The following is a 13,714-nucleotide window of genomic DNA, read 5'->3' as shown; positions in this document are numbered from 1 at the left end:
ACTGCAGTGTCCAATGCCATGACCATGGTCAGCTGTGATGGCCCCAGTGCTGGTGGGGATCACCCATCCTCCTCCTCCTGCATCCTCTGTCGCAGGTGCTGGAATGGCTACACAAGCCGCGTTCTCAATTTTATTTAAAAAACCCCACATATTTTCCACAGGACAGTGAGGGAGGGAGCATAGCAGCGGTGCTGGACATTGTCACCCTATCCTGCCTTGCTCCAGGGCTGCTCAGCAAGGCAAGGGGCTGCACTGAGGGTGAGAAGGGGCAGGTGCTGCTACAAAAGGACGTGGTTGCCAAAGGAGCCAAAACCAGACCCTGTCAGCCAGACCATGTCACTGGAAACCTTCCTGTAGCCTCTTCCTTTTGGGGTTCATTCTTCTGGTAGCAAAGGAACTGTTTGGTGAGAGTCCTTCTCTGCCCACAGCAGGGCTAGCAAAGCTTCACCTTCAATATTAAAGTGGCACTGCCCTGTGCTGCAGATGTTCTTACCCATCCACCCCCCACCTCCCAGACCAGCAGCATCCTCTCTCCCAGGCCACCAACACCTGTAAAACCAGACTTCTCCCACTCAAGTACAGCAACACCACATGGGGAGATGGGACGAGGATCAGTCCAAAAAGAGCAGCAGGGATTTTCTGCTGGCTAAAGCACACCAGACACCCAGGTGAGACAGGTCCCAGTGTCCCAGAGGTAAGGGAGGGGAAAAGAAAGGTCACTCCATGAGTGGTAGCACTAGGTTGCTGCCCAGTTGGACATCACAGGGTAGTCCTTGTCCTCTTTCTCCTTGTCTGCTGAAACTCTTCAATATCTGCAACCCTGCTTCATCGAATGATGGGTGCTGAGCGGTCATTGGTGACTGTGGGACGCAGCTTGACTGTGGCAAAGGGGTTGGTACCTCTGGAAAGGGAAAGGAAAGAGGCAACCATGAAAAAATGTGCAAATGCTATGCAGGGATCCTTCTGACCAAGCAAAGGCTATTTAGTCCTTCTGGACAGTCACCTCCATGCCAAGAAGAGTGTGGTAAAGCTGTATGCTGAGTATATTATCTCCCTCCTTAACACACCCTGCTGCAAGTTCCCATGTGGTTCCCCTTGGGCTCTCCACAGGGCTTCTCACCCTCCCCCTTCCATAGGATGAAGAAGGGACATTAGCACATGGCTGTCCTTCCAAATAGCACTCTCTACTTGTAGCTCCTGACCCTCCAGGAAAGGAGCTGGGGAGCAGAAAAAGGCCACAGTACCATGCCAGAAACCTGGAGACACCAACCCAACTTCAGGGGGAAGGAAAGCAGGGATTTATGGCAAGTCTGATCTCCACAGACCTGACTCATCAAAACCTGAAGCCTTATGCCTCAGCCCTTTCCCAAGCTGGCAGAGCTGCCCAGTCATGTAGCTCCACACTCAGGCTGTGAGCTGCTATTGTGGCTCTTGCAAAATGGATGGGAAGGAGCATGCAAATTTGAACACATTTAGGGTGCTCTGATCCTACCTCATTTTATCAGAGTTAGGATAGAGCCTTTCCAGTCAGCAGAGGTCAGAATGGACCACCTCTGCCTCCTGTCCTGAAAGGCAGGCTGTGCATTGCTTTCCTCCAGACACCTCCTTGTTCCTCCCACATTTGATAATCCAAAAGATTAAATAATAATGGCGTTGTAATAATGCTCCCCCCGTCTGAGGATTCCATAGCAGAGCTCCATGTCTCACTTACCGTGGGAAGAGTTCAGGGGGCTGGTCTCCTGATTTCTGCAGTGAAAAGAAAAGCAGCAGTGAGCAATCTGTGAGTGGGGAATGGAGGCAGAAAAGTGGGGCAGGAGACACAGCACACAGAGGAAGATTTCACAAAACACTTTCAATGAGTTAGGAGCCCAAGTCTTATTAACAGGGCTCTGAGTCCTTGTTCATTCAAGCTATGCTAAAGCCCACAGATTCCCTGCTATAGATAAGACCCTGAATTTTGTGGTGGGGGGTTGTGCCTACACCAGAGGTTCCTTATTCCCCTAGGACACCTCCCTTTGTCTTAGGGAGGAAAGGAGATGGTTCAGATCCCCGAAGTGTCGTGTCTGAAGAGCACAGCAAACAGTGACAGTCTGAGCTACATTTCACCCTGCCAGCACACCCAGAGATGCCCCCCTCATGCTGCCCACACACCCTGGCAAAGAGTTTATTGTCAGTGCCCTCACATGCTTCCTACATCCATGGAGAACTCAAGAACTTTGCCTCCCTACCCTACAACACATATTGCTTAAATGTGGACAAGCCTGATAGAGAAAGATGGACCTAGGCCCTGTGGCCCTTATTCTTGGTCAGTAGACAGCGAGGGATCAGTGACAACTGGCCCGCTAAAGTACACCACACCACTTTCTGTAGCTGGTGGAAGACAAGAAAGCCACGTGTCTATCTGTGATCCAGTTACAAAGTCAAATGCACACCCATTTGCTTGTGGCTCAGCTGGGAGTTGTCTTGGGCATGTGTTTAAAGCAAGGCTGACTCTTTCCAAACTTCTAACAAGGCTCAAGCACTCTGCCGTAATGCTCCAAATGCTCCACACACTTTCCTGCTCAATCCCAGGTCTATCCCTACACCCTAGCTCTGCAACTGGATGAAAATCAGTGACCCAGAGGGACAGACAGGCTGCAGAGCCTGTTCCCCAGTGTTGTGCAGCCTGAGGCTACCTGAAAGCACAGAGAAGGACATAAAGGGAAAAAAAAAAAAAGGAGTAATCAAATGTTGCAGTTTTCAGATTATTGAGAAATCCAATTGTTTGCAAACTTGCACTGGCCTGGAACCAGGGATCAGAGATGAAGTTTCTCGCCCTCTATGAGACTGTGGGCAGCACCCTCCTTCCCCCTCTTAGGTCCTAGCATTTAATTGTCTTTAGCTTTGTTCTCCCCAGTCAATACCTCACAGCTGGAAGTAGTGTTATGTGGAGGGTTTCCTTCTCAGTGTGCCATCCAGAAAGCATATATGGGTTGCATATAACTTGTTCTGAGGCTCTCAAAAATGGCTGTGCCCTCAGCCTTTACTCCCAGCCTTTGCCTATCCCAGCTGTGACATTAACTCAATGCTTGCCCAAACTTTGAAGAGGAGTCCTATGAAACTCCTCTCCATTTTCTGAAGGGAGATGAAGGATGGCATCTCTGTTAGCTGGTCACCCACTCCCAGCCCAGCCTGATCACTCCATGGTCCTACTCTTAGCAGAAAGAGGTGCTGCCCTGGAGCCACCAGAAATCAGGCTGGGAAGTCATGGAGAAAAGGACTGAGGTGAAGGGTCCCTGGTGAGCAAAAAGAGAGAGAAATGAGAAGGGCAGGGGCAGAAATGCAGTCCCTTGTGGGAGCAAAGCCAGGCACTGAGGATCTGCACACACAAGGTTGTCTGGCAGGGATCATCAGGATATGGTGGCGTGCAAACAGACTGGGTGAGAAAGGCTGGTGCTAAAAAGACCCCTTAACTCAGGAAGAGAGCAGGTCCCTTCACCAACATCTGGAAGGTGATTTTCTCTCTCTACCAGGCAGAGCAGAAAAGGTGTGCCTTGGAGGATGAAAGTCAGGTGTGGCCCACTCCATACATGCCCACCAGTCACTCCTCCTGCACTCACCTTGGAGCCAGAACTGACTGGGGTAGCTGCCCCACTCTGGTGACTGCTGGCACCCACCGAGAGGGGAGGTGGGTTCGGCACACTGGGCTGGGCAGCAGCAGGCCAGTAATTGCTAGAGGAGGGAGTGCTGGGACGGTCCAGGATGTCATCCATACTGTGACTGCTTCGCAGTGGGAAAGACCTGAGCAAGAGGAGAAGACAGTGGGGTAGAGCAAGGAATAGGGAGTATCACAGGTGCTAGCCACAACATGGGATGCCTCTGGAGCAAATACACGTGGCTTAGGACTGGCCCTCTCACAAGCACCTTTGAGAAGACATTGCACATGTTGGGGCAGCCACCTAGGGAAGCCTGCGAGATCTCAGGGCACAATGAGGCTCTTGGCAGATGCTCCAGCACAGGAGCCCTGCAGCTCTCCATAGGGCACACCCTAAACAATTACCCCACTGGCATATAGTGATGTATCAGGAGCCACTCCAGCTCCTGCCTGGCCAGTTGCCCTCCTGTTACCTGGCATCTGGCTCTTCCATCTCCCGCGCATCCTCCAGAGGCTTGACATAAGCTTCAGGGAACCAGCCACACCTAGGGCACAGGAACACACAAATGAGGTCCAGGCAACCATGGTTTGTGGTTCTTCAGATCCAGTTGCCCAGCACTCCTAATCTACACCCATCCCACATATCAACCAAGCCACTGCTGATGCTTCCATGTGTGATTGGGTTCCTGAACTTCTTTCACCCATAGGTGGGGCATGCTGTTATTGTGAGACAGACCTTGAGCCTGGAGCAGGACTCGCTTATCTCAGGGGCTGTGCAAAATCTGTGCTCCTGGGAACAATGTTGGCACAATACAGGAAGAGACACTCCAACTAACTGCAATCACAAGGAGGCTGTGGAAAACTCTTCCTGCGATTTTGCATCAGCTCCACTCCAGAAACCCCCCTCACAAAGAGAGGCACTGCTCTTGTTCATCTCACATCTGAGGTTGAGCATTCCTGCAGAGCCTGGTGCAGGGATCCCATATGAAATGGGACAGGCTTTGCACACAGGTATTGGCCAGCAGTGCCACAGGCAGTAATTCAGTAAGCACTGGGTGCAGCAGTTTCCATGTCCTGCCTGTGCTGGAGGCTGTGGCAGCAGTTGCAGTGTGAGCTAAGGCCTCTCAGGTAACTCCAGCGGTTCATGGCCCTGAGCTGGATCCCATGACAGGAGTCACTCAGTCATGCAAGCCAGGAGGGGGGCCACTGCATCCCTGACTCTTCCACTCAAAGCCCCTGGAGCTTTCTCAGGCAGCTCATCCATGCCACACCACATGGTGATGTCCCACTGAGATGGTGGATGAGACACAGTGCCCAGGCCACACCAGGAGGGGAGGATGGATGATAATTTTGGGCTTAACCCCCCCACAGCTCCAGATCCAACAAGCCTGCATTAGGCCAGTTTACAGCACTAGGGTCACATACGTGGACGAGCCCTCCAGCTTGCCGTACAGCCAGCCATTCTGCGCGTCCGGCATCAGCACCGCGATGACGTCCCCAGGGTCAAACCGTAGCAGAGTCCGGTTGGCACCCGTGGCGTGGGCCACAATAGCCTGCACTCTTCCCTTGCCACTCCTCTTCCTGCCCTCGCTGCCACTGCTGGCCTCGCTGAAGGAACCCGAACGGGAAGTACGGCCCGTAGGGAGCAAACCTGCAGGGAGGCATCCAAGGAGTCTGGCTGGAGTTTGGCATCCTCCTGTAAGACCCAAACTGCCTCAAAGGGACCACTGCTTCCTCAGGAAAGTATTTGCTCTAAAGGAGGAGTAGATGGACTTTCTCTTGGGGAGAAAGCAGGGCATAGCATGGGTAAAGCATGGTAAGCATCTTGCAGGAGAAAAATTAACTGAAGCCAAAACCATTTGCTTTGCACTGTGTCCTCTTCTGCCGAATGTTTAGAACATAGACAATGCACGCCTCAGCTGATGCTCTGCCTGACGGTCCTCTTCCTGACCCTGCTAGAGCTACTGACTATCTATTTGAGTAATCTTTTTCTCCCCCTACCCTTTTTTACTTTTTTTTTAAAACACTTTAAGCTGAGATTTCTCAGGAACGAAAAGGAGGTGTGTCATGAGGCAAGTGGCTGGGTTTCATAGGGCAAGCTTATATTAAATCTGTAGCATGAGAGAAGGTGCTTTACTGAAATGGAACTCCAGCAAGAACCAGCTCTTATGGTCCAAGGAGCCTTGAAAACTGCACATTTGTGGGTTCCCCACTTCATACAGCCAGCCAGGAATCCTGGCCTTGCCCTAGATGGACCCTGCCCTGAAGGCTGAGCTCACCTTCTGCTTCAGCCTTACCCTCTCCATCTCCCAGCACTCTACTCTCACCATGCCCAGGAATGTGGCTGAGGACTGGTGGTCTGATAGAGTGGTAGTCCCTTCCCAAACCCAGCCCTCTTCCCAGAGAGGTCCAATCCCTCTGTCTCCCCACAACACTGCTCCCAGATATGGGTCATACTGGCTGATGGTGTCCTCCGCAGTGGCCGCCTGGGGGACTCTGGCTGAGGAGACAGTCTCATTTCTGGAGGGTCCGGAGAGAAGATGCTGGATCTACTCCCAGTCATAGAAGAAGCAAAGTCCCCAAGGGGTCTCTGGGGCTGTTGGAAGGAAAGGAGGCTTAACACACATCCACAAGGGCTGCGTTAGGCAGAAGATGCTCTTGGAGATCTGAAGTTCCACTCAGAAAGCCAAACACAGCACATTCCCCCATTGCAGCCCATATGCATGCTTCTCTTCATCTTGGCCAGGAAAGGCCATGGAAGCTGGACAAGGCAGCAAGTACCATGGTCAGCCCAGGCCTGGCCTTGCCCTGCAGCTTCACCACCATAGAATCATGTAATAGTTTGGGTTGGAAGGGACCATTAAAGGCCCTCTAGTCTAACCCCCTGCAATGAGCAGGGACATCTTTGACTAGATCAGGTTTCTCAGAGCCCTCTCCAGCCTGACCTTGATGGGGCATCCACCACTTCTCTGGGCAACCTGTTCCAATACTGCATCAAACAAGGTGAAGCTGTGGGAGCCTCACCATCTCCAGGTGGGTGGGCGTGAGCCGTCCCGATGGATAGCCCTGGCTGTGGGAGGCTGCGAGCAGCCCCTGTGAGTGGCTGTTGGAGGGGTTGCGGCTGGCCTCCAGCTGCTCCTTCCACCGCGGTGCCTTGGTCTGGATCATGCCCCGAGCCTGGGCAGAGAGAGAGAGAGGGGGTGATGGACAGGGCAGAACAGCTACAAAGGCAGCCTAGGGCTGACACGTGCATTAAATTAGGGACCAGGTCCTCCCACAATTAGGTCTGTGGGAATGGCCAAACAGCATCCTACAGGAGTGAATTTTCAGGATGGCAGAGATCCCATGGTCCAAATGACACTGCTACAAACACATCACCCTTCTCCGTCACTCACACGCCCAGCTAACCTTGTGTCAGCACCATCCTCAGCCCCAGCCATGTTCTCCCAGCCGAATACAGGCAGCCTGAACCTCACAGCAAGAAAGGAAATAAAGTTTCCTGCCCAGTCCATGCACAGACATTGCCTTCACCTAAGGGGCAGCTCAGCCCTGGCTCCCTCTCCAGCCCTGCTGCCTGCTCCTCAGTTCTGCTCCCCCACATGTCGGGGCCATACCCTGCTGTAAAACTGGAGGAGGGTGTTGTAGAGCATGTGGTGCTTTTCAGCCAGGAAGCGGTAGCGGCGTTTCTCCTCCAGCTCGGCCTCCCTCTGGCTCTCAGAGACAAACACCTGCATCTCTGAGCGCAGTCGCATCACATTCTCCTGTACCACAAGGAAAAAAGGGGGGAAGGGATCAGTGAAAATCCCATTGCATGGGAAGGGTTGAAAGGGGTCATCGTGTCAATGAGCTTCCCAGTTCACTTGCGGTGCTGGAGCACCACAGAGGAGATAGAGCAGAGTGCCAGGGATTAGAGCCTTGCACACTGAGGCTTCCTAAGTGAGGAAAATGCTTGGCAGGAGTGAGCACCACAGGTCAGTATCACCCTGTGGAATAGGAGTTTCCTACTTTCCAGATAAACCTGCTACTTTTTGAATATCAGGGGCAACTCCTTGGCTAAGGTTATTGAGAAATCAGCCCTGGCTCCACAGAAATCATCCGGTTCTTTTTTCCAGCCCACTCCTGGAATCACTGCTTACCTTCATCTCCCGTGTGTTTTTATCACGAGCCCTCTCCATTCTCCACAGCTCTGCCATGCACTTATCCAGGTTGGTGGCTCTCCGCTGGTACTCCAGCTCATAGTGCTTCTGGCTCTCCTGCCAGGAAGAAACCAGGCTCAGTGAGGAACCAGAGACACAGACACACTGTGAAGCAGCAAGGGTCCTGCTCTGGTGCATGGTTGGACATCTGAGTCCCCCTGAAATCAGGCTTCACCTGGATCTCTTATAAGAAGTCTTTCTCTACCTTTCTTTTCATTTTGAATGGCCTCAGAGTGCTGATGAACCTCAAGATCTCAGGACCAAGAACTGGCACTCAGCTCCCCCAGGCCTCTGTCTCCCTCCATGACCAACATGGCCAGCTGGGCCATAATGGCAGAGGACCCACAGTCATGCAGAGGCTGTGATTTGGGAAAGCTGGGAACTCCGCTATCGGGATGACGAGTCTCTCAGCCCTGCTGAACCATTTGGCAATTCCCACTATAGAAAGAACAGCCATCATCTTCAGCTCTCCATCATCAGCCAAACACGAGGGGGTTTGTTCCTTGATGGGAGAAGAAAAGCCACCCCAGCTCCTCCTGAGAAAAGTCAAGGAAACACTTCAAGTGCTCAAGCAAAAACCCTTGGGTAGATGGGAGAAGGAAACAAGGAGGGCTGAGGAGGAGAAGGGAATTCATCACTCACACTGATGAACTGCACATCCATTTTGCTGTTCTTCTCCATGTGCTGCAGCAGGTCCACGTGGAAGGTCTGAGCCTGAAAGAGGTGAAGGAGCCATCAGTCTTGTCCCTTCACCAAGTGGGGTGTTGCATGCACTGTGGTGAGGGGTGGCTCATAAGACTTGCTGTGCTAGAGACTCCCTTGCCACCTGGATGCTCCTGCCAGGCTCTGCCAGCCCAGCTGCAGTGGCAGCTCTGTGACACTCCTCTGTCACGTGGGATAGCAGGGAGGCAGGCACTTGCCTGCGGGCTCATAAGAGGGCAGGTGAATTCAATAAATGCTGATAAGCTGTACTTAAGGAAGTCCCTTTGTTTCCCACCTCCACCAGCCCTCAGGAAAACCACTCACCACAACTTCCAAATCAGAGCTCAGTAACCTCTGCGTATCAGACATCTGTATAAGAATTTCACCTTCAAGGAAAAAGACAGGAGAAGGTGTAAAAATCCTGAGGCCATTTCCTTGTGTGCCCAAGGAGGCAGACCAGCATGATGCAACTCAGGCTGATGAAACACACGTGTGAAAGTCCAAGAGATATTGCAAAGTTCTGCTCTCCACACCCTGAGAGAGGGTGGTAGCCTTCCTCCCCAGGCACTGACAACACAGGGTTGCTCCAACCCACAAAGTGGCTGGACCGGCGCTCTGTTTCAGCACCAGGTACCAGCAGGAAGCCTCACCTCTGCCACGGGCTCTGAGTTTCTGTTCTGCCACAGCCCCTACAGGTGCCATTTCAAATGCCAATGGCACTCCAGCAGATGTGCACAGTTGTGGCTGTCCTATGGGAAGGCAGCTGCAGCACCTGCTGCTGATGCTGTGCACGGTCCTGCTTCACCAGTGTCAGTGTTATGAAACCAGGAAAGGAAGAGACTGATGACAGGGAGCAGAGGAGCTAGCTGGGAGGTGCATATGACAACAGGAGTCTGCAGAAGTGACACATCTACTGGAAGCTTTTTACTAAAATGTTCAGCAGTAGACAGTTCCCTGAGCACATTTTCAGCGTCGCCACTAGGCTGCAGAGTTATTTGTGCTGCTGAGTGTAAGCCACTCAGCCCCAAGCTGCCATTCCAGCTGGTTGCAGGCTCAGGAGGACAAGACCCTAATCAGCTGTTGTCAGTGGGTGCTCTCCAGCTTTTCCCCCACACTTCCAAGGAGGAACAAAATGGTTCCTCCGTGATGAAAATTTCATCTCTCAGGGAAGGCCTCAACAAGGACTGGTTTCCATGAGAGGTCCATCACTGGAGGTCCATCCCAGGAGGTAGGCTCAGTCATTAGTCTCAGAGAGATACAGGGACCATGAGAGATATTCAAGGACACACAGTAAATTTGACTCTCACCACCTGGACAGGACCTGGTGTGGTGAGACACCATTTAGAGGAGCTGTCTTTCTTCCCTCTCTACCTGGAAAGAGATAAGCTAAGGGAGAAGGCCAAAGAAACCTAAATGTAGCTCATCCCAGGACAGAGTATGGAGTGCAGGAGAGCCTTACCCAGCATGTGTGAGGTGGAGCTCTGCAGAGCTTGCTCCCCAATCTTCTCAATTGCCTTAAAGTACACTTCAGCTGCTTTGGATAATGCTGTGAGGAGAGGAGAGGGGAGAGACATAATGGTCTGGCCTGCCTTCCCACCATCACCAGCTCCAGCAAGCAGCACACAGAACAGCTACCCCCTGGTACCTCGCCCATAGGCAAGGGCACCCCATCTCTCGCCATCAGCACCAGGTCCTGGAGTAGAAGAGTGCTTAAAAGCAGCTCAGGACACTTCAGAGGTGGCGGATCAGCAACCTTGTCCTGGGTGACAGCACAGCAGATCCCCAGGATGGATATAGCGGTATGGTCTGAAGCCCTGGCTGGGCGGGACCCCACTCACCATGGAAGGCACGCAGGTAGTTGTTCCCCAGGTACACCAGGTTCTCCAGCGCAGGGTTGAACTGCTCCAGGATACTCTGTGGTCAGGCAGAAGCACGTTAATACTGTTCTTCCCCACACCTCAGAGACTTCAAAAGGTTGATGCCCCCCTGCTGTGGTTTGGCTGGATGAGAGCTCCCTCAGCCCCAGCACCGGCTGGCCGTGGGGATGTGCAGCCAAGCATAAAGTCAGCTCCCTGCAGCGGAGGAGGCCAGGAACTTTGGCTGCCTTTAGTCTTGCCAAGCCAGCCAGGAGAGGAGCAGTGCCAGAGGGCAAGGGAGCCCACTGCAGAGCCAAGGGGTTTCCTGAATGAAGACGGCTTTCTCCCAAGGTCCCACACCCACCGCAGGCAGGGGAGTAAGTGCAAGGGGATCTGAGCAGCCTTTCCCCTCATCCCAGAGCCAGCCAGGGTGAGGGCCACTGTTTATTATCCAGGAATAAACACAACTCTTTCCTGGCCAGGATGTGATGCACTGCCAGACTCAGGAGCCTGGTAAGAGAAGGGATAGACTGCTTGAGACCAGCCTCTCTGCTTGTATTTGTTGTATTTATCAGAGGTATTCATTGACTACAGAGAAGATCAGATTGGAATAAGCAATTCCCCCTTCTGTCAGCCCTCATCACCTTGGTTCAGCACTGAAGTGTGCAAGGAAACGTTTATGAGATGAGACAGCTCTTTCCAGTGAGGGGGAAAACAGCTGATCGAACTTCTTCCTACCAGCAACTAAGGTATGACACCCTTCATGCTCCATGCCCAAACCACCCTGGTTGCCCAATTCCTTCCTGAATCTGCCTCTAGGACTCACACCATCATCTCCTCCTACCAGCCTTCTGCTCTCAAACACAGCCCAGAGGCCACAGGAGCTGCTGGAGTTCTGACTGCAAAGGGATTCAGCCCTCAGCTGTCCACCCAAGGGAGCCTTTGGCAGAAAACAGCTCTTCTCCCACCCACACGTCTCCCCTACGCCAACGAGAGCAGCCTTTGATGCCGGCACTCACCTTATAGATGGAGATGGTGGATCTGTAGGACAGATCCATCTCTGGAGCCTATTTCCTTTCCCACGGAGAAGCAGGGAACAAAGGAGAGTACCAGGTGCTATAATGGCCTGGGGGGCTCTGCTTCTGCACAGCCAGCTGGATGGAAAGAGCCCGTCACTGGCAAGGAAGGACGGCAGGAAGACACAGATGTGGTACAAAGGGAGCACTGATGTAGTTTAATAATTCACCAGCCGAGAGACTGGAACTTGATCTCTGGAAGTAACCAGACTCTGGGGAGAGAGGAATCCTGTGACAGCCAGCAAGGACATGTGACCGCCTCCTTGCATTATTGATTGCCAGCTTGGTACCCAGCTCTCCCTGTCCTGACACCTGCAGGGCCGGCCACCTGCCCAAGTATCCGCCTTATGGCTCGCTGCCTCCGTCACTGCTGCTCGGAGGTGGCTTGACCGGCCTCAATGTGCTAGTGGAGCATCCTCAGGTCTGTCTCTTGCAGACACCTTGGGAGTCAGGAGATCCCCATCAGCTTGCAACAGGCAGGCAGTAAATAGCAGCAGGCATGGAGAATGCAAGGAAAGCTCAAAACAAATTTCAACTCCTCCCTGCCCACTATTCCCCCTCACCAGGCTCCCTCCCACACCCAGTCTCAGCGAGACTCCCCAACACCAGAAACTGGCTTCTGTCTGAACCCTTTCCCAGGTTTCTTCTCTGATGAGCTGGGACTGGCACTGCCATTTCAAGTGCTCCTGGCACACTCCTGGCAGAGGACAAAGCAAAGCTCAGTCAGAGCCTCCCCTGGCAGCACCCATCACAGCAGGCACAGGGTTCTCAACTGTTTGCTCAGGACGGGTCTGGAGGTCTCCATGGGCACAGTGCCACAGCCTGGCTCAGGCAGCTGAGGAGGTGATGGATGCAGACTGGGTCACACAGCCCACAGCCCCCGCACTCCCCAACATCTACTGCCAGCAGGGGAGCGGGGATGCTCCCTCTGGTCTCCAGACCAACGGCACAACAGCTGAGCAGCTCACAGGACCCTCACCCTGAGCTGCCCTGATTCTGGCTGGACTGGGTTATTTTCTCCCCAGTAGCCAGTACAGTGCTGTGTGTATGACTTAGTATGAGAATAATGTTGATAACACACCACTGTTGTAGTTGTTGCTAAGTAGTGGCTTACTACTCTAAGCCAAGGACTTTCCTGTTTCTCATGTTCTGACAGTGAGGAGCTGCACAGGACACCCAGGAGGAGCACGGCCAGGACAGCTGATTTGAAGCAGCCAGAGGGATTTTCCAAGCCACAGAACATCAGTATATAAACTAGGGGATTTACCTGGAAGAGATGATCACTGCCTGGGGATGGGCTGGGCATTAATAAGCAGGTGGTGAGCAAATGGGTTATGCATCACTTGTTTCTCTTGAGTCCTGTTACTCTCTCTCCCTCTTCTTATCATTTTTATTATTATTATTATTATTATTTTTGGTTCAATTATCAAATTGTTCTTCTCTCAACCCACAAGGTTTACCTTTTCTTTCCAATTCTCCTCCCCAGCAGGGTTGTGGTGGGATGTGAGTGGCTGGGTGGTACTTAATTGCCATCTGGGGTTAACGATGGCAACCCTCCTGCTCTCCCTGTCTGCATGCAAGGAACCTGCTCCGAGAAGTCCCTGCAGGCTTAGAAAGAGGGAGGTTGAATACAAGCCAGGGGCAAAAAGCAGAAAGGAGCTCAGGGTCTCTTCATTTCAAGTTTTGTTTTTCTACAAGAAAGTAAGGCTCTCTGTTGTATAGGAAAAGAAAACTTTTACTCCTCCTAAAATTCCCTTAATTCCACAATCTCATTTGTGAAACTGAAGATCAGAAGGCAGATAATCAGTTTTCAGCCCTATTCATGATTCAGCACGTCAGTGGTGTCCTGCAGCAACCACTGGGCAGCAGGTCCAGCAGGCTTGCAGCAGTTACCTCATCTGGAAACCACCTGGGGATACCAAAATTAAAGCCCCATCTCCAACCTTTTGTATTCCAAAGGGTTTCAGTGTTCTACTTTTTAGGCCTGCCCAGTTCCAAGAAGATCCTCATATTGCAGCTGGTCCAAAGCCTTTTTCCTCTGGTTGCAACCACTGTGGAACAATCAGCCACTCACACCACATACGTGCTCCCAGGGCTGTCTGCATGGACAGGTCATTCACCTCTTGGTATAATCCTGTGTCTCAAGGGGCCCTATTCCTCATTTTCTACCTGTAAGAAATTCAGAGGCTGCAAGCTCAGAAGCCCTCCGGGAACTTGCAGGATGGAGAGAGGACAACCATGGACTGCATG

General features: G+C 52.4%; 1 protein-coding gene across 1 annotated transcript; it reads right to left on the bottom strand.

Moving 5' to 3' along the window:
• Window positions 1-116: 116 nt before the first annotated feature.
• Window positions 117-13,588, bottom strand: BAIAP2L2 (BAR/IMD domain containing adaptor protein 2 like 2). Its single transcript, XM_050323554.1, has 14 exons — window positions 11,408-13,588; window positions 10,371-10,446; window positions 9,992-10,078; window positions 8,857-8,918; window positions 8,473-8,544; window positions 7,771-7,887; window positions 7,249-7,395; window positions 6,659-6,811; window positions 6,092-6,230; window positions 5,060-5,285; window positions 4,108-4,179; window positions 3,600-3,780; window positions 1,712-1,746; window positions 117-901 (listed from the first exon to the last, which is right to left on the bottom strand). Exons 1-14 carry the CDS (start codon window positions 11,444-11,446, stop codon window positions 826-828), a joined length of 1,482 nt encoding a protein of 493 aa, XP_050179511.1. The 5' UTR covers window positions 11,447-13,588; the 3' UTR covers window positions 117-825.
• Between the last annotated feature and the right edge of the window lie 126 nt (window positions 13,589-13,714).

Source organism: Myiozetetes cayanensis, unplaced genomic scaffold, assembly GCF_022539395.1.
Source record: "Myiozetetes cayanensis isolate MyiCay16 unplaced genomic scaffold, myiCay2020 scf3, whole genome shotgun sequence".
Lineage (NCBI taxonomy): Eukaryota > Metazoa > Chordata > Aves > Passeriformes > Tyrannidae > Myiozetetes > Myiozetetes cayanensis.
This window is presented reverse-complemented; position numbering and strand designations above follow the sequence as displayed.

What these genes read in the sequence shown, in the direction of transcription:
- BAIAP2L2 (XM_050323554.1), bottom strand. Translation starts at nt 11,446, where the DNA reads ATGGATCTGTCCTACAGATCCACCATCTCCATCTATAAG. An exon ending in CGCCCACCCACCTGGAGATG is followed by an intron (nt 6,231 to 6,658) that starts GTGAGGCTCCCA and finishes TCCTTCCAACAG; the next exon opens with CCCCAGAGACCCCTTGGGGA. An exon ending in ATGGAAGAGCCAGATGCCAG is followed by an intron (nt 3,781 to 4,107) that starts GTAACAGGAGGG and finishes CCTCTTGCTCAG; the next exon opens with GTCTTTCCCACTGCGAAGCA.